Below are 25,856 nucleotides of genomic sequence, written 5' to 3'. Positions count from 1 at the left end.
CTCCCAATTCGTGGCCCAATTCGTCCCTTCGTGACGCTAACGATTTGTTGGGTTCACTGTTCTGTTGGATAACCATTCGTTTGCTTACATAAATACAGCCAGACCTACAAATACCGCTGTGGGAGTGCGGAAACGCACATGCTAGATGGACAAGCATAGGTCAAACATGGTTGGTGGTTAGACAGGTGACATGATAGGAGAAATTTTGGAGGTGAAATATACAAGAACTGTTCCCCACAAGTTGAATTATAAGCTGACTGGAGAACCCCTTGCCCTTCTTCCTTTCCAGAAGACTTATAATCAGCATTTGACGGAGCAATATTTATATAGCAAAACCAATTCACTTGGAACGACCTTTTACAAACAGAATAATGCACTCTAAAATTCTGCAGTTGTACTAGTGTAATACACTCCCTCCTGCTCGGCCGCAGTCAGGAGCGAAACTATAGTTCAAATTAGGTTTTGCCCTTTACCGTTGTTTATACACTGTATACTCAGTGTGTTACCTCCCGAGTTTATGCGGTTACCGCATAAACTAATAATTATAAGATTTTGAGTCGGGGTGATATTAATCAAAACCACAGTTGTTTCCTGCTTTACGCTTCAATAAGTTTGCAGGTCTATTTTTAGCAACAATGGATCATTTTTGTCACGATGTTGTCATTGAATACAAAATAAATCTGGGAATTTCCCTCGGACCCCCATCCGACTTTAACCATGCAGCTCTTCGAGACCTGCAACAAATGATCTCGACTGAAACAAGAAGTGCTTTTGTTCAGATTTTTTTTAATATAGTACGTTGAAAGCATTTAACATCGATAACACACTGCAGTTTAAACCCAACCATACTCGAAACCAGACGGTCTGTGCAACACCCAGCGTTCTGCGTGTATACAGGCAGGCATGGAGCGGGGTTGGTACATGCAGTTAATTTTAGGTCTGATGTTGTTGCACTGTGCGACTCTTACCTCAACGCGTACGGTTTATGCAAGCAAGGAAGCGTGTGAGGTATGTGAGTGTAGCGACCACGGGCCGCGCATAGTTGACTGCAGCGATAGAGGTTTGATGGAGTTACCGAAGGGGATACCAAACGACACCAACGTACTGTAAGTGAAACAATAGTTACTATTGCTGCCCCCTGCAGTTTTCTTTTTGCACCTTTCTCAATGACTGACTGACTGAGGAGGCGCGATGGGGGGGGGGGGGGGGGGGGGGGGGGTGAGGCACGGAAGACAACTGTAATGTAAAATGTGATGTGTGTAATGTTTATACATGTAATGCATGTCTGTTTGTCTTTGTTAAGTTGTTTGTTGGGTGTTTTTGCTCGTTTGCTGATTTTGTAAATATTGTAATTGTCAGCATTTATGCTGTTGTGTACAATATATTTTGTTTTTAATAATAAACCAGAATAATAATAATAATAATAGCACTGCCCCCCCCCCCCATAACACTGGCAACCGCAACACGTTGGTCCGATAAGGACTATTGCTATCAACACAATAGCAACAACCAATGGGCCGCAAGACAATGAAGGAAATAAAAGGAACAATTAACAGAACAGGAGAAGAATGAAATGCCATTACATTTATTGAACTTGATACCAAACTGATAATGTTCACGTGTTCACTGTCCTGTTACTCGACCTTTCATGTCTCTCATTCAGAGCAACACATAGTTGGGGCGAGAACACAGATCCGCAGAGCTATTGCAGACATGAGGACAGGCACGGCATTTCTTTGTACTCACCCTGTACTTGGGTATCCCGAGTACGTCCAGCATCGATCTGACATGTCTAACGACTTAACTAGTATGAATCCGGGCGGGTATTCATTTATGTATTCATTTAGTTTTCATAGAGAGAGCCAATGCTTAAGCCGGCCGTATCGTTTGGGAATCAACCATTATTACATTGGGGATACAATTCGCGTGCATGCTGGATCAACACAGACTTATTCTTTTTTGTGTCTGTTTTGTCGTTACAAATATTACCCTCCTCATACAATACAAAGTCCACATCCCGTTTTTGAATAAGAATATAATGATGCATGCATTCCAATAAAATGGTCCAGAAATTGGGTTTTGAACCCTCGAGCAATCGATTCAGACCAGGATGTAATGCATGTTGAGGGATCCACGCACGTCAGTGAAATATGTAAGGTGTAAAACATATTTACATCCTCCCAATTCTTATCCAATCAAGATGATCCGTCCAATTTTCGTAGCAATCTCCATGTTTTGTTCACAACGAGTGTGCAGCTAGGTTATTCAAGTCGGTAACAAGAATTGACGTACCAGAGTTGTAACGATTCACTGATTTTTGTGACTCGAGTCGAGTCGAGTCATTAGGTCAAGAAGGTCGATTCGAGTCGAGTCAGTTCACAGTCAACCTCGTCCCCAGGGTGTCGAGCAGTACGCGCCCACCACTACCTGCTCTCTCACCCTGGTATTGGATCATTTGCATGTGCAAGATTTTTGCACAGGTATGCAAATGAGGAACAGTCTGGTGCCTGGATATGCGTTACACATTTGCGTTTGTTTTTGTATGCGGTGTCTGGGGTAAAAACAGAGTCAATTCGTAGCAGCGCGAGCACGGCGTGAGTTACGAAAACACGATTTTTGAAATCAAACTGTTACGATCTTATCGAGACAACATGCAGTATCATATTTCATATTAATATGAGCAAATTGGAAAGGCAATTAGTATTTTCGAGAAGGCGTGGACGAATGATCGCGAAAACACGTACTGCACGTTGTGAATATATAGCACTAAGTACACGATAACAATCCATTACTATAGCCAATTGCGGTATCCAATCAGGATACAGGAAGAAAGTTTCCTATCCAGGGTTTACTATTGGAAACGTGGTTGGAAATAAAGTAAGCACTGGGGACGAGGTTGGTTCACAGTGTGTATAGTCAAGTCGAGTCGAGTCAAGTATTTAGCTCGAGTCCATTCGAGTCTCAAATGTTTAAACACTATACAATTAATAAACACAAGAGAGCAAGTCTTTTTTTTTTTTTTTTTTTGGGGGGGGGCTTTTTTAATGGTACATTCCGGCTGCTACATGTGGTGACACCACATTTGACTTTTAATGAAAATAAAACGGGGTGCCAGGTGATCGCCATTCAACAAATGTATGTATATGTATACATTATTCGCAAACATCCTACGTGACGTGAACAAAAACCGGCACCGGCTAACCCCATGCCCATCCCTGCCTTTCCATTTTTTGACGAAAACGCTTCCATTAAATAGCCATGCGAAATCAATGATCTGTTTGCTCTGGGGCAGCTTTATAGTACAGGTAAAATACTTCATTTTTTGGGTGAACCTCAAACAAATTGCAACATAATTTTTTTTTCACCACAGTGCATTTCTATAAGGTCCCTAAAATGACATACTAAAGGTCTTAACAAATCCAGGTGGTGGAAATATGCCTAATTTGCATAAATCCAAAATGGCCGCATATTTTTGGACTTTTGCACTGATTTGGTCATATTTCATATACTAGGTAGCTTTTTGAGGTATTTTAAACAACAATTTTAGTCCTTTTACATTGATTTACTCATCATTCTAGACCTTGGAAACTTTCAATATCCCTTGGTTCCGAAATTTGCGATATGGCTATAATAATTTGCGTAAATGCCATGTATTAATTTGTTAATTTGTTAATGTTAAAATTATGGCTGTCATCTGTGGACATGTCACGATTAAATTTTCCCTGATAATCTAAGTTCAGTCATGTACATAGATACATTTCACACCATGGTGCGTTGCTATAAGTTTCTTTAAAAAGGGAAGAAATCCAAGTAGTGGAAATATGCCTAATTTGCATGAATTCAAAATGGCAACTAATTACATGATTTTTGATTTGGCCATGACTCTCTTCCTGCATTGCTTTTTGGGGTACTTTGAACAACAATTTGTCCTTTGACATTGATTTTATCATCATTCCAGTCCCGGGTATTTTTTGAGATCCTATGTTTCCTATGGGGTGTAATATTTTTTGTTAATGGGTTTCTAGCTCTTATCAAAGTTGTGGAAAATGTGATATCCCTGTGTCGAAGAGCGAACCCTTGCGCCGCTCTTCTCAGACAAAAAATCAAGAAATAGCTCAAGAGGACAGAGGATTCAACACAGGATTCATCAATCACAAAAATCAAATTATATATTACGGGAAAGAAATATACCAAAAACCGCAAAACTCAATCCGAAAATACGTGGGCGAGGGTTTTATACCCCTCCCACGTGGGTGCAAGCCCGGAATTGGTATGCAAAGGGAAAGGAATTACGTGATTTTACGTAATTTTAGTGATTAATAAATCAGAAAAATAAAAGGAATAATTTTAACAGTCTTGTGACACCCTGTACATGAACACATTTCAGGGACAAAAATCTCTACTTTAAATTTACTAGTACACTGCATAGGGATACCACATTTTGCAACACGTATGCCAACTTTGAGATGAGCCAAAAAACAAACAAAAAATATTGTACTCTATTTTTAATATTTTGTAGAAAACATGTTGGGGTTTAATTTTCATCCAAGTTTGTCTCAATGTCGGGGGATTTGTTAGATCAAATTCAAAGTAAGGGTCAAAATGTCATTATACATGTACTTCAAATAACCCCGACATGAAAAACAACGGTAAATTTGGATTACTTATGATGAACCCTTTCAAAACAAATCAAGATTAACAAATTTGGCTCACAGATTAATTAAAGACATATAAAGAGATATGGTCATTTGAAAAAATGGCAGCAATGTCCATTTTGACCAAAATTGCCAGGGCGGTAGCGCGAAAACCGTTTGTCGGGGGGAGTGGCGCTAAAACTTAAAATTTCGGCTTTTCAGCCCAAATTTCACATAAACTAAATATGAACCAATTTGAAAAGGTTGGGGTTTAAAATTTGAAAGTTTTGGGGGTGATTTGACACCGAATGACCCCAATGTCAAATGACAAAATGTTGTTTAAAGTACCCCGAAAAGCAACTTAGGACGAGAGTTATTAGATATAGTATATTATGTCGTATTGTTGGCCATTGCATAGCTTCTTTGCTAAAGAAGGAATTTTTCTCATATTTTCGCTAGAGTTTACCTTCCTAAGCTGGAAATCCATTGGTAACATATTTTCCTTCTGCCATGTGGCGGCCATCTTGGAATTCAAATTGGCCGCCATTTCAGGCCTCATTTGTATCTAACTTCGGACCTGATTGTCATATGAAGTCACTTTGATGGCTAACCCCATGTTTTAATACCAAGGAACCTGAGAAAATCATTGTTGATGGGGTATACTCCCAGTGGACTACCCTTATCAACAATGATTATAACTTGGGTTCCTTGGTATCAAGAACATGCAGTTTGCCACCAAAATGGACTGCATACGATATTCAGGTGCCACCTTATTATTTAAATGAAATCCAAGATGGCCGCTTTTTTTGAATATCCAATATGGCTGCCATCCATTTGGGTTGCCTAAATGTGTTAATTGGATTCCTTGGTATCAAATTTATGGGGTTTGCCACCAATAGAGACTTCATACGACATTCAAGTCCAAATTTAATATGAAAATTAGTTAAAAATGGCGGCAATTGTGAAATATTCAATATGGTTGCTATCAATTGTGAGTACCCCGTCCACGGTGATTTACTTGAGTTCGTTAAAAAACATGGACTTCATAGGACATTCAGGTGCAATGTTATTATAAATGAAATCCAAGATGGCGACTATTTTGACAAATCCAAGATAGCTGCCATCCATCTGGGATACATCATCAGCAATGTGTCATTAATATTACTTGGTATCAAATGTATGGGGTTTGCCACCGAAAATGACTTCGCACGACATTTGAGTCCGAATTAATTATGCAAAGAAGCCGAAAATGGCGGCAATTTTGAAATATCCAAGATGGCTGCCATCCATTTGGGGTACATCGTAAACAATAATGTAATCCGGTTCCTTTGTATCAAAAACATGGGGTCTGCCATCAAAATGAACACTTATGTGATAATCAGGTCCGAAGTTACCTGATACGAATTGGGCTCGAAATGGCGGCCATTTTGAAATACAAGATGGCCGCCACATGGTAGATGGGAAAAAATGCCTCCAATGCATTGCCGATCGACTTAGGGAGGTAAACTCTTTCCAAATATGGCAAAAATTCCTCCTTAAACAAAAAAAATGCAAAAGTACATAACGGCCTATACTATCATTTGAAAATCCTGTAATTAGCGGCCTTTTGAATGTATGCAAATTAGGCATATTTCCACCACTTGGATTTTTAACAACTTGTTTAGGGACCTGATAGCAATGCACTGTGGTGTGAAATTTCACTTGGATTATCAGGGAAAATCATGGTACATGTCCATACATGGCATCCATTATTTTAACTTTAATTGAAGCACATTATATATATAGCATTTATGCAAATTATACGGCATTTGGAAATTTTAGGAAACATAGGGATCTTGAAATTTACCTAGCACTAGAATAATGAGTAAACCAATGTAAAAGGACTAAAACTGTCGCTTAAAGTACCTCCAAAATCTATCTAGTATGAGAAATGTGACCAAATCAATGCAAAAATCCTAACATATGCGGCCATTTTGGATTTATGCAAATTAGGCATATTTGCACCACCTGAATTTCTTAAGACTTTTAGTATGTCATTCTAGGGACCTTATAGAAAATGCACTGTGGCGAAAAAAAATCTTTTGCAATTCGTTCGAGGTCAAACCTTATATTGCCTGTACTATTAGTAGGTTTACTTTGTCTTGTGTATGATGGGGTGATTTCATTCAGTGCATATTATTTCATCACAACCAAGTTAGCTTTTCTTGAGATAAAAGCAACTCGCAGGACAAAGTTTTCCTTAGTTCAATTTCGACATTGTATGTTTATATCATGTTGTGCTTAATATATTTCTCTTGAACTTTCGTTGCTTCTCATCCATAATCTTTGACGTGACATTAAACCTCAACTATACTAAAAAATTGCCTGGGTTAATTTTACCAAAGAAAGGGTGAACACTGAAACTACCCAAACTTGGGTTGTTCTATAACCAATTGTTTGGGTTATAATTTATGTTAAATTCAACCAAAAGTTGTAGTCATACAAAATCTTGGACGACCACAAGTTTTGGTTGAATTTAGCAGAAATCCAACCCAAACAATATTTTATAGAACAACCCAAGTTTGAGTAGTTCCAATTTTCACCCTTTCTTTGGAAAAATTAACCCAGGCAATATTTCAGTGTATACTATAATACCAAAGAAGTAGGAATTCAACGCTTATATACAATATACGTTAATATAGGCCAACATTAAAGAACAATATTCATTTTCAGCAACCTTGCCGAGAATGTCTTGAAGGAGATACCGACGAATGGTTTCTTGGACCTATCGTGCCTAATTTCACTGTAAGTACATTGTACGGCTTATTGTTCTAATGGGCGACATTCCATAAAGCAAATAGTATTATTCTTTTCAAAAAGTATTATTCAAAACTAAAACTGCCTAGCATTTTTTTTTTTTACTTGTGCCTCGTTCTTAGCTTAGTTTTGCATCGCAGTAAGTAAAAAGGCTTACTCATTCACAGTTGTAACCAAGTCATTTTTCCAAGTCAAGTGAAGTCCCAAGTCAATTAAAACCTAACTATATTTTCTTTGTTTTTACATAGCAATGTGACTGGCAACAACATTGACAAGCCTTTCGAAATTCCAGAGTCTGTAATGTCTTTGTAAGTACATTAATTACAAAACAATAAATATGAAACTGCCTCTTGAAATTGTAATTTATTGACATTTTCCCTTCAAAAACACCGAAAATTACTTCATCCGTTCGAATATCAATTGTGAGGATAACCCATTTCAAAATATTCTCTTCTGAAATGACAATTTAACAATATGAATACTTTCACCGTTGCTCATAGGTACGCCAGCGGAAATAAACTGCAAGACATTAGTTTGGTCATGAAAAATGGAGTCAAGCTACTAACAGTGTGAGTCAATACTCATTGCCAACTTTCAGTTGCTTGTTATATTCAAATAACTGAAGTTGACTCAAGTAGTCTACTTAGATTACTCGACCACGCTTTTAAAATGTTCGAAGTCTTACAGAGAATCAGTTTGCAAAGTGATTCGGTAAAGCACGTGAAGCGTTAATCCGGGTAGAAACTGTTTTGACTCTAAGGCTTAAATCACGGTAACTTCGATGTTTAACCTCCACAGATTATTGTCATATCGATTTAAGAGCCTGTAGACTGGAAATGCATGGTTCTATGATGCTGTACAAATGTACATAGTCATACTGACGCATGATTGTGTTGTATCTTGTGTAATGTAGCTGTTCGACCATACCATACATGCATGGCTGCAGAAAGGTATTTTTTTATCCTAGCTGAAATCGCCTTCATAATTAACGAAAAACTTAATTTTACTTAGATTTTAACATCGATTTGTGTTCTAGGAATTTCGATGACAACAGAATAAGGGCGATCAGTAAAGATACCTTCGCAAGGTGCACCAAGTTAACACATTTGTAAGTTCAAACAAAATTATTGTTATTTCTTGGCGACGTCACATTCATCCCTATGTGAATTGTTTTCGTTTTGCTGAAAGAAACCTTTTTTTAATCTGATTTGAAAGATTATTGTACTGAAAGAAAGCTTATTAATTAAAGATTTTGAAAGTGCTACATAAGCAGAACGTCATTACACACATGTCCTGTCATTTTCGGTTTCCTTTTTTTCCACGCCCTGCACTGCATATTGGATTGGTTAAGAATGTACCACATGACAACTTTAAAAAAAAATCTTACACTGCAACGGTATGTTTACACAACCACACTGAATTAAAGAATGGGCCGGTACCAGACTATTTAGTATATGATATGCACCTTTGTTGTACACGAGATTTTAAACAGGTCAATGAGCAGATATTGTGGAGCATACTGCTCGAATTCATGGGACCGAGGTTGGACTTATACCAGTACTGAAGTTCGCTCGTACCCCCGCCCTGCAAACAGGACGCTGGGAAGGGCTGACGAATTGACGCCCTGATTGGATAGATTATGCATGACCTGTGACGTGCATGTCATCGCGACACGACACTGCAACGTTTGAAACGGCCGTTAAGACTGAGTAATTCTTTACTCTTTTATTCCCATTCATAACTGCCTCGCCCTTTTTTGATTGATAAAGCATAATGTATGATAATCCATCCGACTCCCATCAGTTGCTCACGCTCTGTTTCGAATTCACGAAGGCTTGGCAATGCATATCATTCGACGCTCAAAATTTGTCCACATGGTCCGCAATGAAAAAGAAATCACATCCGGTATGGTGCTGCATGCATTTCTATGGCAAGCTTTCGGATAGTATTTGCGCGCATTGGCTAACCGCGGTCTTAAACAGCTGCAGCCAGATGCTTTATACATAGGTCATGATAAATGACCCAGAATGCCATCACCACTTCCTTCACAAGATTCTGTGAAGCTCAACTGCCCTTCCCAGCGCCCTCTTTGCAGGGCGGGGGTACGAACGAAGTGCATAAGCACAATAAAAAGCTACAATCCACACACTTAAACATATTATACTGTGCACAAAACGTTTTATTGTAGAATTAATTTAATGGACGCTTAGAGCTTTGAAAAGCAGAATCATGAATGTGAAATGTGAAGTTCAGGAATTGATGTTCAAAAAATTAAAATTTCAATATAACAGAAAAACAGGCTATTCATCGTCAACTAAAAGATGCGTTCCCCACAGCTTTCAACAAAATGTTCAATTGTTTTGTCCTTAATGCATTTTCAACTATATGCCTCAATTACTTTCCCTTTAGGAGGTCTGCAACCCTCTGAAAAAAAAAAGTTTTCGTTTGCGGAACAAAAATGGATCCGCCTTTCGAACAGCCTGGCGCCCAGCCTATACATTATCGATATTAATTGTGGGCGAGAATCAGACAACCCCGCGAGAACGCAATTATTGTCTGGCAGCCAATCATTCGAAATTGTCTAGTAGTATTTCATTAAACTAAACGTGGACCAAAAAAAAAACTAATGTTGGGGGGTTTCGATTTTTTTTTGAAGATTTAGCTCTGGGGTTAGCAATAATGGCTTAAGGCTATATGAACAGGCCGTTTATCTGGGCGAATGAAGGCGTCTTCCGATAGCCCTCACTTGTTTATTTTATGTTGAATGAATGAATGATGACGTGAAAAAATGGATATATCTTGGTCTAATCAGATTCCTGGATAGAAACAAGATATCAACCATATCAGCCGAGGAATTGACTGGCCCGGAGGACTTGAGAATCTTGTAAGTTTTTTGTTTATTTCATTCCGTAACTGTCATTTTGTACAAGCAACGAATAATACAACAACAACAAAAACGAGCACAAATGATGCAGGAATACATTTTAAGGAGTGAGCAGGTCGGCTTCGATTAACGTTTGTGTTTTTCTTCACTCGTTACCGTTTAACATTTGGTCTCGCTTTTTTTTTTACACTACTAGGGAAATTTCAAGAAATAATTTGAAGGAACTCGGCCCGGATACTTTCGAAGGACTGCATATCCACGAATTGTAAGAAACACTGAAACCACGTTTGATTATGGGCCCATTGCGCGGAAGAGAGAGCGCGTCACCTAATGACTAACACGTGGTATGCGCGCGTGGTATGTGTTACTTGACCGATAGGTTTCTGAATAACACGCGCCCATCAAATGGATCAACCACTCCAATGCCACACTACATGTTCAAGCTGCGCGCGTCATAAATCACGGCTATGATTGGTAAAATACTATTAGGCAGGGCTTAAAAGAACAGGTGTGACATGCGCGTTGGCGTTGCGCCTCGTAATTTAGCCAGAACACATTCATGGTGAACAAAGATGCATTTAATTCTTTCTTAACATTAGTTTGGTGCTCATTTTGTATTTTCTATAGTCCAATGAAATTTGCCAACCAAACTTTGCCAACCGAAATGTCGGACTTATGAGGCGTCGGACTTATGAGGCATAACATTTATTTATTCCGCCTCATAGGTCCGACGCCTCATAAGTCAGACGCCTCATAGGTCAGACGTCGGAAAAACGAGGCGTTTAATTTTTCGGACCTACGAGGCGTTGGGGCTATGAGGCGTCGGACTTATGAAGCGTCGGACCTATGAGGCGTCGGACTTATGGACCTTTGTTTGGTTAGGGGATGCGATTTTGTCGGACATGTGAGACGTCGGACCTATGAGGCGTACTTATATCCAACTTTTATCACAAATTATTTTGGAAACCTTTCAGTTAAGTGTCTGTCTGGTACACATTCAGGCGAACCTAGACTTGACTCAAGTCGGAATTGTTATTAGTCAAATCTTAAAAGAAAAAAAGTGGCCAAAATCACTTTAGAAATCGGTAGAAGCCAATCACATCGAGAATTAATTTCCATAGACTGTGTACAAACTTGGAACAAACCAGCGCGTACGCTTGGCAGATTGACCAAGTCTGGGTTGCTGCATCACTTGAAAATAACATGTACATGTACGTTTTTAACATGATGGTCCGGATTCGACGCATGAGGGCGCGCGTTATGTACTGTCAGGACGTATGCGGTAAGCGTTGTGAGTGGATTTACTATAGGCACAGACCGAGCGCAACCCAGACTTGGCCAAGTCTAAGGCGTACCTCGAGTGGGCACGTTAGCGGCGAATTTGCATTTTGGAAATATAGCCTCAGCCAAAAATCTGAGTAGGCTCATTCTCAAAAAAAATTGTATTTGCATATAGGCCATACAGTAGTTTTGTGATGTGATTACAATAATAAAGCATTAGGCAATCTAATGAAACACATATTAGCAAAGTTATATTTTCAAAATAATTTTTCTGTACGAGTTAACATTTTTATCAAATAAATATGGCGGTACGGGGCGCGGAACCGATAAAATAAAGAGAAAGAAAAGCACATGTTTTAATTTCATTTTAGAGCATTATGATAGCATTTTTCTTGTGTGACCGGTTGAAAATTTTATGGTGACATTTCAGTGGGATACCTCTCTAAAGTCCGACATCGCATTGGTCTGACATCCCAATGATCCTACGTGGCCCTTCGTCCCATGTGCCCAACGTCCCCATTGGTCCGACGTCCCAATGGTCCGATGAAACATACTGCGTAGTTCCACAACTGGTTCAGGTATACTGACCCTAACCCTAACCCTAATCCAAACCCTAACCCTACCATCTTCTCTAACCTTTACCCTGAATGAGTCGTTATTCCAACGGTGTGTAATGGGTCGGACCAAGGGACGTCGGACCAGTGGGACGTACTGACCAATGCGGATTTTTTTTTAAAAGTGAAAAGGTTGAATCTTGTTTCCTCATTGAACAACTTCAGCAAAATTGTGGACTTCAAAGCAGTCGCCGCTTGAGTCCTTATTGGTTGCATTGCACGGTCTCCTCCCGCAAATAATAAAATGTTAATATTTGCTGAATTGTATTCTCTGATAATCATTGCTAAATCTCAACGTGTTACTATTTTCACTAACAGGTCTCTCCTCCCTCTTTTATTCCTTTATTCGTCTCTTCATTTCTTCATTAAGTCACTTTTTTCAAAGTTGTTTCAAAACTCCGCTTGTTTTTTTGTTTTTTTTTTGGCACCCGATGTCGTACATTAAACGGATCGTTTCACCTTTACCTAACATGTTTCTATTTTCACTATGGTCTCTCCTCCCCCTATTATTCCGTTATTCGTCCCTTCATTTCTTCATTAAGTCACTTTTTTCAAAGTTGTTTCAAAATTCCGCTTGTTTTTTGTTTACACCCGATGTCGTACATTTAACGGATTGTTTCACCTTTACCGCACACGCGTTTACCTAATCAGCGTTAGGGGCGCTCTATAGCCCAATTTAATGACGTCATTTGGTGTCATGGGTGTCTGTACAAAAATATACCCAGTGTCCGATCTTTCCCTTTACGATCTTTGATATAATTCAAACGTTTTGGCATTACAGTTGGATACGACACAACGGTTTGCAACTTTTAAAGGAACACACCTTCGGTACAGTCACCAATATCAACTGGATGTGAGTACCAGTAGGTTTGGAGATTAGTCTATAAAAAGAAAGGTCTTCAATGAAAGATGGTCGTTTCTATAAAATGTTGTTCTTTGCCCAAATGATTTTTACTCTAAAATTACAACGAGTATATGTCTATACTGTGTAGAATGGTATTCCGAGAATTAGCAAAACATAAGCTATCACACTTTTAAGTAATATTGAAGTTATAAAGGGTTATTGAAACAGCATGAACAACCGTGACGATTGGCTTATATACGCACACATTTAAAGTGTTTAGTATACAAACCCTATCAACATAATTATATGTCATTATGAAATTACCCCACTGAAGTTACTTATTAAAAGAAATATTGCTCAAAAGTGCTCTCAATTTTCAATGCCTTACAGATCTTTGTCAGATAATAGAATTCCCGAGATTCCAGCTAGTTTGTTTGTGGATCCTTTGAACAAACAACGTAGTAAAGAAATCAGAACATTGTGAGTATAAATGTTTACATATTAATTGCCTTACACGTTTTGGTTATTAAAAAACAAATCCTACTTTTCTTGTTCTGGTGGCTTTGTCTATAGCCTTCAAGACAACTGAAAATACAGGGGTAATAAACATGTTTTAAGTTATAACTGCAAATTGATGTATCCGATAAAAGTTGAATTGTTTAAATAATGGATGTGTTTTGTCTCTTCAGTTCTTTTTCTGACAACAGGGTTAGCCGAGTTGCCATTGGAGCTTTTCATGGTGTAAAGAAGTTCGACAAGTTGTAAGTAAACTTCATCGTCAATGTCAAAAAAATAATAACATGTGCTTCGACCGACTTGTTATACAAATGCAATGTTACAAAATTGGACATTTAGGAATTCGATTGTTTCAATATACAGACATAATACAGAAAGACACTGCACTGTTAGCAGCCTAACATGTAATCACCTCATTTTACATTTCTGTAAACTGTATTAGGGAAATGAATAACAATCACCTAACGACTCTACCAGAGGGTTTATTTGACGTGAAGACTGAAATCAGGCAGTTGTAAGTGCAGTTTTTCTTATTCGTGTTTGCAAATGTGTTAATGACGCGAAGGGTTGAAACCAAAACTTCATGTCATAGATCAGTACAAAACTACAAGCAAAGCGTTATTTTATTAATACATGTCCTTTATTAAGTTATTCATAGCTCTAAAGTCCAATATAGTATTTGTTGACTGCAGGACCTGGGTACATGTGTGTTAAAAATATTCCAACAAGATTCGTTATCATAACATATTCGACATGAGTAAATGTTTAATATAGCTTCTTTTAAAAGGACTAGGCCGATCACCAAAATGTAACAAGGGGGTGATTTGTATCCGTTTCTATACTGCACAGGTTCATAGTGGATAACTACCTAGTTTTTCTACCAGGGAATCTGCTAGTCAACACAACATTAACCGAAATGCTGTAAGATTTTTGACTGACTACGTTCTATGGTCTTAATCACCACATGCATACACAAGTCAATCTTTTAGCAACAAAGACCAGTATTTCTTTCCCGCCATAATGCGCCAAAAACAAATCCTTTCTTTGAACAAAAAAGCAGAGGTGGCAGATTAAGACTTCAGTGCTTTGTAGAATAACGATAACACGCCCGCGTCTGGCTGGGGTGGCGCTTGAATTTTCCAAGAAGGTGCGGACTTGGAATTGTTTTATTTTCGGGGCAGTACATGTAACAGGCTACATAAGTGACACAATGTAATATTTGGAAATTGAATGGTGGTTTATGCACAGCGTGCCTAGATTCGAGCAGGCCTCATCTAATCCTTCGGGGGGGGGGTGGCAAGAGGGACAATTTTCAAGTACATTTATTACAATTCTTAACCCATCCCACCCCGTCTAAAAAAACGGAAATCTGAAGAAAACAGTGCACCTTCACTACATGTTTGTCTAATAACCTACATTGCTGATTCGAAAACGCTTGAAGCGTGGTTTAAATTGTGCATGGGTTTGACTTTCCATATTTGTCTCAATATGTTCATATTTCGAAGTGACATTAGCTCCAATCGTCTTCCATCTATCCCTGATGGCTTATTTCGCAATCAGACCAAGCTAAGGAGACTCTTCATGCAACGCAATCAAATCACGGTCCTCAACAGAGAGATGTTTAAAGATCTTCACTGTCTAGAAGTACTGTGAGTGTTATTGCTTATATTTTATCAATTAAAACAATCTAGGTTTAAACCAGTGTTTACTAATCACAGGTCTTTGCTGTTCCCAAGCTCCAGTTACATCCTGCGATGTGTCGATCCTGCCAGAATTGTTGTTTTTAATTTTATTTTCTACTAGCGGGATGCCGCGACCCGCACGGCACCCGTTAGCTGGCTAGAGTCATAATGTATTACTATGACCTCAATTTGCATGTTGACCCCTGGTTGGCGTCGTAACCCTTGGTTTAAGCACTTTTGCCAATTTTTCATCATCGTTATGTTTTGCTTAAACAGCAAAACGTTTTGAAATAATATCATAGAGATAGGCCTCATGTAATTTTTAGCTACTCATAGTCTGAAAGAAACAAAAATGCCAAAACAAAAAAAAACAATAAAATAATGTTAATTTGTGCCAACCGTGACCTCGGAGGACAGTGAAATCCGATCATACATTTTATGATGATGTATGTCCTTCGCATGCGAAGTTGACCAACGACTTCGCAAAGAGTTGAGTGTGCGAAGATGGCTAATAAGGCCGATCCTCCAGCGGAATGACCGGTTGCAGTGAGGGCAGGTGTTGGTTGGGGTCTGACTAGAAGACAAGGAGGATCTTGATCTGCTCTTGTGGAGCAGTCGTTTCTGTTCGGCTTCACAGATGCGGCTTTTCATACTTCTTTAAGCCGTTCTACCTACCCGTGTTTGTGATCAGAGTTGTCCACCTAGGTGGACTGCCGACCAAGCTAACGAGCTCCACCTGCCCCGAGATCCTACATATACCATTTAAGGACCTAAATACAATTACCAAGCCTTTCCATTAATCATAGCATTTTGTGTTTAAGCACACTCTTTATGCCTTTTACAAAGAAAGTGATATCAGACAGACATCACACAAATAGACAGCATATGATCTTTTAATATAGGATATAGGCCTATGTGTATATCCTGCCAGAACCTTAAGGCAACAAATTGCCCCACCACGGCCGTTGCAATTCCCTTTGGCGAAAATCACGTGTGGTTTCGCTAAACAATGGTGCATTATGCCCTTGTACGTGTAGTGATAAAGGGTTTGAAAATGATTTCCAGTTTTTTTTTTTTGTTTTTTTTGTTTTTTTTTATAGATTCGCTTTTGGCAATCCTCTCATTGAGATACAAGCCTGGCTTTTCTATAACACGCAGCTCACAAATGTGTAAGTACATATACATCATCTACAATCAATTGTTAATTCAGCAATGTTATCGAGGTTCTGTATCCATTTCATAGTATCACGTGAACGGTGCAAAACCGGCCATTTGTGCCGTCTATAGCGTGCTCGATTACAGTACATGTACAATGCTTAAATGCGTAACGTGCATGTTCTGCGGTATCGTCACGGTAAATATCCGACTTGGAGAGTCGTGGGTATTTTTCCCCTAAATTTTGGAAGTAGGCGTACATGTACTTGTCACTGGAGTTTATGGCACATTGTTTACTCGTCTGCAACAGGAGACGTCCAATATGGCAGGAGCGTGGGTAATTACTGAACTGTGACGTCACGTGAAATAACTCAATTGGCCAAAAGAAGATCGAACCACAAAGCTCCGCCCCGTGAAGCTTTGACCAATCATAGCAACGTTTTTCGTCCAACATTGCGTGCACTTGCATGATGCGCGTCCGGTGTAGCGTGAATTGATGTTTCAATGAAATACGGACTTATTGGTAGTACTGCGCATGCCATAGCGAAGATAACTACGAGAGTAACAACACGTAGGTGAGAGGGTTTAACCCAGGGTAAAGAAGTCCGATTTTCATAGAAGTGCAAGTACATTGTGCACCGTTCGCGGGGAAAATTGGATCTGTCGATTCACACACGTTTCGAAATCCTGGCTTCGTCTTCGGCTTTGGGCAATTTTAGGCACCCAACTTCGGGGACTCCAGCTACGTTTTGGTGCATGTTATGCTTCAGGAGCATTTTATCGTATACTATGAGACCAAAGGTTATATTATTTCCATTTGGTTTGCATCTCATTGATTCATACGTCAGAGGCAAAGCCGAAGACGAAAACAAGTATTTCAAAAACCCCATTAATGCTAACAACTTACGCTAGTGCTTGCAAACTTAATGAGCAAAAAATATTATCCTGCATTTTCAATTTTTATGTTAGATCCATGTTCCAAAACAATTTTTCATCGATCGGAGAGAGGCCATTTGCCACCGTCAATAACACAATCAAACAGGTGTAAGTACATTTATCATCCAATTTCTCTAATTTGTTTGCTTCCCTAAAAGGAGTCAGGTACATGTACATTTGTATTCCACCATTTTTGTCATAGCATACACTTTAGGGTTCATATGTATACCTGGGACTCTCAGGAACAACATGCTGATATCACTTTGAAACCCAGGTTTGTATGTTAGCATTTGCCGGTTAAATCACGTAATGCATGTATGCTGTTAGATGCTACATTAATAAAACTTCAGACAGAAAAATGTTGATTTCGCCAATTTTCCAGGTTTTGTTAAAACACTTATGGTTAAGTGTTGATTGATTCTTACTTTTCCGATTTTCCCCCCCAGATCGTTGTATGACAGTCATTTGACAACTATTTCCGATGTCGTATGGCAAGATTTGGGCACCAACGCCTATGTGTAAGCTACAGTTTGCGTTTCTAGGTTTTCGTTTTCAGGTTTATCTTTATTTGAACAACCATGCTGCCAAAATCTTAACTGTTGTTAATATTCCTTCAAATTTACTATTTTTTTTTTAAATCGGAACATATCTCAGCTAAACATCAAGGATTTGCCTCATTAACATTCCATGTGCTTCAGTTGTTAAAGTTTATACACGTACAAACTTATTTTTGGCTGTTTCGGCAACCGGCCGAAACACCGTTTGTTTTCGTTAAGATTTGTGGCTGTTTCGGCAATTGCCGTAACAGCCTTTGTTCTTTTTTTCTTTTCAGCCATTTCCCCATAGCATTTTTAGACCTTTTCATCGTGGAAGGCACTTTGGGCACTAAAATCAATCCATTTGCCTTTATACTCGGCACACACCTACACCAGCATCTGAAAATGTGTGCCGAACGTCATTGTGACGTCATCACGTGACCTGTGACGTCACATTTAATGTGCATATTTTAAAGGCCTATATCTACAGAACTACATTTCCGATGGGGTTGAAAGTTGTTCAGTACCTAAGCCGGGATGTGTTATAGATGAACATTTAAGTGACGTCACAACAACGCCATCACGTGACATGTGACGTCAGACTAAAAGTACATATTTTGGAGGTCTATATCTACACAACAACATGTCCGATTCAGTTGAAAGTTGGTATGTACCTAGACCGGGATGTGTTATATAGATGAAAATTGAAGTGACGTAACGATGACATGTGACAGCATATTAAATGTGCATATTTTGAGGGCCAAAATCTACAGAACTGTATCCTGATCACTCTATCGCACAAGCTGTCCTTTCAGTCTAACATGACATAAACATACCATAACAAATTACCGAAACAGCCGTATGTTTGTACACAAGTAAATCTAGTTGGGTTTTTTTCAGACTCCCGTCCATAGCATTTGTACACGAAGGCACTTAAGGCACCGAAATCAATCCGATTGACTTTATACTCGGCACACACTTAGACCAGCATCTGAAGATGTGTGCCGAGCATTTACGTCATCATGACGTCATCACGAGTCACATTTAATGTCCATATTTTGAAGGCCTATATCGCCAAAACTACATATCCGAGTGGGTTCAAAGTCGGTATGCCCCTAGACCGGGATGTGTTATAGATAAAAAAAAAAATTGACGTCACGATTATGTTATCACGTGGCATGTGACGGCATATTAAAAGTGCATATTTTGAAGGCCAATATATCTACAGAACTACAGGTCTGATCGAGTTGAAACTTGGTATGTACCTAAACCGGAATGTGTTATAGATGAAAATGTAAGTGACGTCACGAGGACGTCATAACGTGGCATGTGACGTCATATTAAATGTCCAAATTTGAATCCCTATATCAACAGAACGACATATTCGATTTGGTTGAAAGTTGGTTTGTACCTAAACCAGGATGTGTTGAAAATTAAAAGGACGTCACGATGGCGTCATCACATGACATGTGACTCACATTAAAGGTGCAGTTTTCCAAGGCCTATATCTACAGAACAATATTGGTCCTGATCATTGTACTGCACGTGTTTGTCCTATCAGTTTATTATAGACATAAAAGTACAATAATACATTACCAAAACTGTCACGATGACGTCATTGTGTGATAGAAAGCACATATTATTTGCCACCATTTATTATAAACAGAACTAAACATCCTTCGTGGGTGGAACTTATACTTGAAACTTTACATGTCACAAGTCACAAAAATGTCACCGAAACAGCCCTATGTTTGTCCACAAACATAATTCTAGTTTATTATTGGTGTTGTTTCGACCATAATACCATTACATTATTTTCCTTTATTCTCAGGGCTGTTGATAATACCCTCCAGTTTGCGCCTGCCACAAACCGGACTGACCTGAAAATGTAAGGATCGACTGCCATGACGTAATTCTTACTTGATTAACCCGAGAGCCCAAAAAGGATTAATCAGAATATCGCGCACAAAAGGTTTGATGGTGGCAGTTAGTAGGTGGGGTTGTCCAACCTTCAAAACCAATGATCAATAACTTGAGAATGAGAAATCCCGTGAATTCCATGCTTAAGAATGGCCTAATTAGCACTTTTTTTTTTACCGTTAATCAGATGTTTAGCACAAGAGCGAAACCTTCACTTAAATCTAATTAACGTGACTATAATGCAAGATCCACAACTTAAGAATGGATATTCCCGTGCATTTTTGTGCTTAAAAAAGAGTTAAAGTTCAATAATTAGCCGCCCGCTAAGGAATTAATGTTGTATGTGTTTAATTAGAATGTTGAGCACAGCGATCATTCCAACACTAAACGGTGGTGTACGAGTCAGTCTTTGCAGAATTTCAACTTAAGAATAAAAAAATCTCGTGCAAAATCTACTTAAGAACGGCTTTATTAACCGCTAATTACGCCGGTTGTACGGTACCGAGTCCCATTTGTGCACGGCTTAAAAAGTAAAAATATGGTGTTATAGCAAAATATTATACACGCAATGTACACACGCTACAAACGTAATACATTGCAAAATAACCACCAAAAATGCAAAATACCGCGCAGTATTTCAAAATACTGCAATACACTATTCCGTGAAATAACGCAAATGCCTTCCTAAATTTTCGAAATAGTAATGCTTTTGCGAATTACGCAATAATGCAAAATATCAAATTATTGAGAAATACTTGTCCGTGTTATGGCCCAATTCGGCAAATTATCATGGCATTTAAATTTTATGACGATGTATAAAAGCCTGCACAAGGCATGTTAGGACTGGAAAGCATAAATGCCAAATCATGGCGGATCCTGAATTATCACATAGAGATAAATTATGAATGACGAACACTTCTTCCCAGTTAAATGGGATTTTTAAAAACAGGATGAAGCAAACTGGCCGGGATTGATGATTTTTCCCTTTAAAACTCTTATTAAATTGGATACACCAATAAAGCGTAAATGCTAAACGATCATGTGTTTCCACTCATCAAAAAAACACAGATACCTGCTATCGAAAGTCATATGCACGTTTTATTAAAGTTACATTTTTTTACAACTGTCCATGGAGTGTTAAACTTTTCTAACCAAATTTTACCAAGGCGGTTAGTTTCTATAAAAAAAAAACAACAGTATTTCATATTGTATTAGATCACTACATATAAGTATAATGGTTCCAAGAGTGATTCTTGGTTCAAGACATCCTTTGATTTTGATAGAAATAAACTTGAATGGATCGGTTATACATGAATGTGTACTATTTAGTGGGTGAAATTGAAGGGGAAAACCTATGCGTATAATTATTCGTTTAAAATAGCGCATTAAGCTATTATGATTGACGCAAAAAAGTACTAATTAGGCATATACATTTGTACATAATCAATCAGAACTGCTACAATACACTGTGAGATGCAATTTCTAACAGGTTTCCTTCTGAGTTAGGGCATTTATAATCCATTTTTTTGTGAGGCCCTTCAGCAAGCCGATTCCGCGTCGTATTGGCTTCCCACATATAAAAGTTCCACTTTCGGATTTGAAGCCCCCCCCCCCCCTCCTCCGACTGTGATCAGGGAACGGGCCCGATACTGTTTGTAAGGTATGTAGCAGTGGCATAGCCAGAATCATTTCAGTGGCCGGGGGGGGGGGGGGGGGGGGGTAGGGGGACATCGGCATTTTATGAGGGGGGCACAAAGGGCAGACCAACATCATTTCCCCTCCATTTCCAGGCCACCACAGGTGGTGCAAATTTGAAAGCAGGTGGATGGGCTGGACCTCTTTTTACGCTACAGGGCACTCTTTTTTTCGTATTAATGTATGCACAATTGATAAAGCTGTGCGGTTAAGGAAAGCTATTAAAGGGATTGTCATCTGTATCCCTCTTCGTTTTAATAACTCACAACAAAAAGACACTTCCTTGGCAAGCAGCAAATTGTGAATTCTCGGTAGGGGGCACATGGGGGGACTGGGAATTTGCCATTTCCTCTAAATTGAATGTCCACAACATTTTGATGACCAAAATCCTTACAACTTGGGTCCAAAAAGTCTTCATTTTCAGCACCCTCACACCCCTTCCAATCAAAAATAATTATTACCATTCAAAGCGCTACGGGGAAAGACAACACAATAGCAGTATATGATTGGCAGGCCCCGGGAACCAAATTTACGATTTGCTCAATTCAATGAGGGCCAAACTGCGCTGGGTGATTTTGTTTTTTAAAAAGTATGCATTCATTCACAATTAATGCGTTATAATTCGCATAAGTGCAATATTCTGTTATTTTACAGTATATTGTCAGTGTTAATGTTGCTTTATTTTTTAAATACATGCCACGTCATTTCGCGATTCTGGGGAGGGGTTGTTTTGCAATCCAATACGAATGTCTCAATGATATCGCGTTATTTAACAAAAGAGTTACGATATTTAGCAAGTGTATTGCGTTATTTCGCGATAACACTTCAGTTTCCACTTTTTAAGCCGTGCACAAAATGGGCCTCCGTACTGTACAATCGTAATTAGCGGTAAATAAAGCCGTTCTTAAGCAGATTTTACACGAGATATTGTATTCGTAATAGTTGAAATTCTGCAAACGCTTACCCATCCATACACTACCGTTTGGTGTTGAAATGATCGTTGTGCTCAACATTCTAATTAAACACATACAAATTAATTCCTTAGCGGGCGGCTAATTATTGAACTTTATCTCGTTCTTAAGCACAAAATGCACGGGAATATCCATTCTTAAGTTGTTCTTAAGCTGCTCTCGTGCTCAAAATTCTAATTAACGGTTAAAAGTGTGTTAATTGGGCCATTAATTGGGAGATAAACGCCGGCCTGATGGGCCACATTGACTCGTGACTGATTTTACTTCTTACATACTTGGTTCACAGCTTGAACAGAAACCCCTAATCTGAACAGTGATCTTCCCAAAATGACAATACAACAACAGCACCACTAGTTTTCAGGAAAAGCATGGAAATCATTTAATTTTTAAAGAAGCGCATTTTTCAACAACATTAACCCAAAATAGGGTGTCAAATAGTTTGCATACATTTAGGTGTAGAAAGTTGCATAAAATGTGTTCCTAAGGGACCCCAAAGACTTGACCTCTGGTGCATTAGCACAGGGTGCCGTAAAATAATACATAGACCCAGAGTTAACTTTTGTACTTTCCAATTTCAGTGAACAGGTTGGTGATGGGTTCGCCCTACCGATACTTGTATCGTGGGAAATGGCACGTCGCTTCCTTAGCTCTGGATTCTCCTGTTCAAGACCCGACTTCAAAGTTGATTTGTGGCGATGTGTGCCCTGTGCCCAAGGATATTATTATGATCACTGGAACGTCATGTGTACAGCATGCCCACCTGGTATTAAAAGTGCAGTCATCTATGTATTAAAGGATTTGTGTTTTTGAAGGAAATTTGAAACAATCACCGTCTCTTAAATGTTCATGTCATTGCAAAAGTTATCTGTTTGCAGGTTGTTTACGTGCACTCACTGTTTCTTCCACCAATGGGTACGTGACATGCGTGTTAGCGTTAACCTAACGATCTAGAAAGTTTTCTGATTTTAAGGAAGCACGGATTTTATTTTGAAGTGGTGTACTAACATTAGGAGGATTTCTCCCCACTAATGGAAGCACCAGCAATACTCAGTATATTGAGAAAGTAAAAGGTTTGAATGACAAGAACTTTGTTGAAACTTGAAAGCCACAAATGAAGTCGAAGAAAAGTGTCGAATGGCAGTGAGGGGCTTTTGGTGATCACTTGTAATGGAATTACATGTATTATCTTTGAATCGCAGGGGGCTTTTACCAAACCAAGACTGGACAAGTAGGAGACAGATCACAGCCCATCAAGTGTCAAAAATGCAACAATGGAACTTACGTCACCCCAGCTGCTCACCCTGGTATCAGCCCTGCAGATTGCACTGTGTGTCCTACAGGTACCAATAAAAGTCTCCATGCAGGGTTCCGCGCATGCTTTTGTCGTGATAATTACTACCGTAAAGATCGCTTTGATGAGTGTTATCCTTGCCCAGACGAAGGTCTCAACTGTTCAGAGGAGTATCAACACCTCTTACCTGGATTCTGGTGGACTTGGGACTGGGGTTCAAACGACAACTACGAAGCTTATCAACATTTCGTTGTCAACATTAGGAACAGAAGTGATTCTTACAATAGTAGCACGCAGCATTTTAGGGGAGTGTTGCCTAAGGTACATCCGTGCCCACGTAAGGAGTCCTGCTTGAATGAAGGTGATGGTATCAATGTCACTTGTGAGGTTGGTTATGAAGGTTGGCTTTGCTCTGAATGCAGTGTGGGGTACTACGCCTGGTTTGATAGTTGTAATGTGTGTCCGAAGTGGTGGTGGTTCTTACTTGAAGTCGTTCTGTTGTTGGTCGTGTTGGCAGTGGTAATACTCGTCATCGCTTGGGATGTGCGGAGAAACCGGAGAAGGGGACGATCAGCCGTTGATGTGATCTTTGCTCGGGGAAAAATCTTGCTGGGTTTCTACCAGGTGATGGGCGAAATATTTTCTGCACTTGACGAGATTCCCTGGCCGAATATTCTGACCAAGTTTGGGTCATTTTTTAGACTACTGGAGATGAATATTGTCCAACTGGTCATCAGTCCCCGCTGCTACTTTCCAGACTTCACCTACCACAATGTGTACATTGAGTATTTGTTTGGGATGAGCTTAGTTGCGTTCGTTGTGTTGGCAGCAATATGTTTCTATTGGGTCTCTAAGTGCTACTTTGCAGTCAAAAAAAGCACTGTTGAAGAGCATGTCAAGGTATTGTCAACTACAAGGCAGAAATGTTACCTGTTTGTTGTCATGCTTCTCTTTGTGTCATATCCTGGCTTGTCCGGTGTTATCTTCACCCTCTTGCCTTCCGGCTGCGACCTGTTCTATCTAGATGAGAACGAGACCTACAGTACTACGAGACTTCGATCCGATTACTCTATCGACTGTCAAGATGAGCAGCATGTTCATTTCAACCACGCTGCCGAGGCTTCTCTCTGCTATGTTGTTGGCTTTCCGTCCTTGCTGTTAATACTTCTGTGGAGAAGCAACAGACAAGACAAGAGAAAGAAATCGCAGGAGCAGCCTTTGGTTGAATCGTCAGCAGATAATCCAAGTTACTGCAGCATCAATGATCCAACTATGCCACAAAGAAATGATGATTCCACACTCAATCAATCAGGCACCAACCTCCTAAATACCAAACAGCAAAGTCAGGTGGAGATCAGCTGGATAAGTTTCCTCACTGGAAACTACAAAGCAGAGTTCTGGTACTGGGAAGTTGTTGAGCTTTCTCGCAAGATAATTCAAACGCTGTTTGTGTTGCTGTACGGCCCAGATGATCACTTCACCATGTTTGCAACCATCACCATATCTGTTGGGTTCCTGCTCCTTCATGCATATGTGAGACCAATGAAAGATGCCACCGATAACCGTCTACAGATGTGTTCCCTAGCAACCATCTTCCTGAATCTCCTGGCAGCTTCCTTGCTCTTGTCTCGAACTGGAGGTAGCACAGGGAGAACCGAAGTCCTTGCGGCTATCCTAGTTCTGATGAACTTCAGCATCATTGTGTTTGTCATAGGTAGGCATTTACTAAATCAATTATCTTGATTGTTGTGTAGACAGTTCATTGGTACATTTTGCACGGTGCTTGAGACCCAATTTGACAAAGAAACTGACCAAGAGTCATAATCTAATTGGTCAGTTGAGCACTATTTGATTGACAGCTGGGACGGGGCTATATATTCAAATCCATTTGGGGTTTTCTTTTATACAGTAAGTCTTCTCTGGATGGTGATGAAGTCACTGTGGCGCTCTGGGTGCTGTGGTAGTATGGCAACATGCATAGCTAAAGCCTGCTGCTGGTTTTGTCGACACGAGTCACTGGACAGGGAAGGCAGAGGCAGACGTCTTGTGATGACGAGCGTGGGAGATCATTCCCTTGATGTTGACGAGGACTATGTGGAAA

General features: G+C 39.4%; 1 protein-coding gene across 1 annotated transcript; it reads left to right on the top strand.

Moving 5' to 3' along the window:
• Positions 1-23,656: 23,656 nt before the first annotated feature.
• Positions 23,657-25,540, top strand: LOC119730652 (putative leucine-rich repeat-containing protein DDB_G0281931; the record flags this gene model as incomplete). Its single annotated transcript, XM_038203641.1, has 1 exon — positions 23,657-25,540. A coding segment is annotated over one exon (1,842 nt), but the record flags the coding sequence as incomplete, so codon positions are not given.
• Between the last annotated feature and the right edge of the window lie 316 nt (positions 25,541-25,856).

Source organism: Patiria miniata, unplaced genomic scaffold (assembly GCF_015706575.1).
Source record: "Patiria miniata isolate m_02_andy unplaced genomic scaffold, ASM1570657v1 HiC_scaffold_22, whole genome shotgun sequence".
NCBI classification, from domain to species: domain Eukaryota; kingdom Metazoa; phylum Echinodermata; class Asteroidea; order Valvatida; family Asterinidae; genus Patiria; species Patiria miniata.
This window is presented reverse-complemented; position numbering and strand designations above follow the sequence as displayed.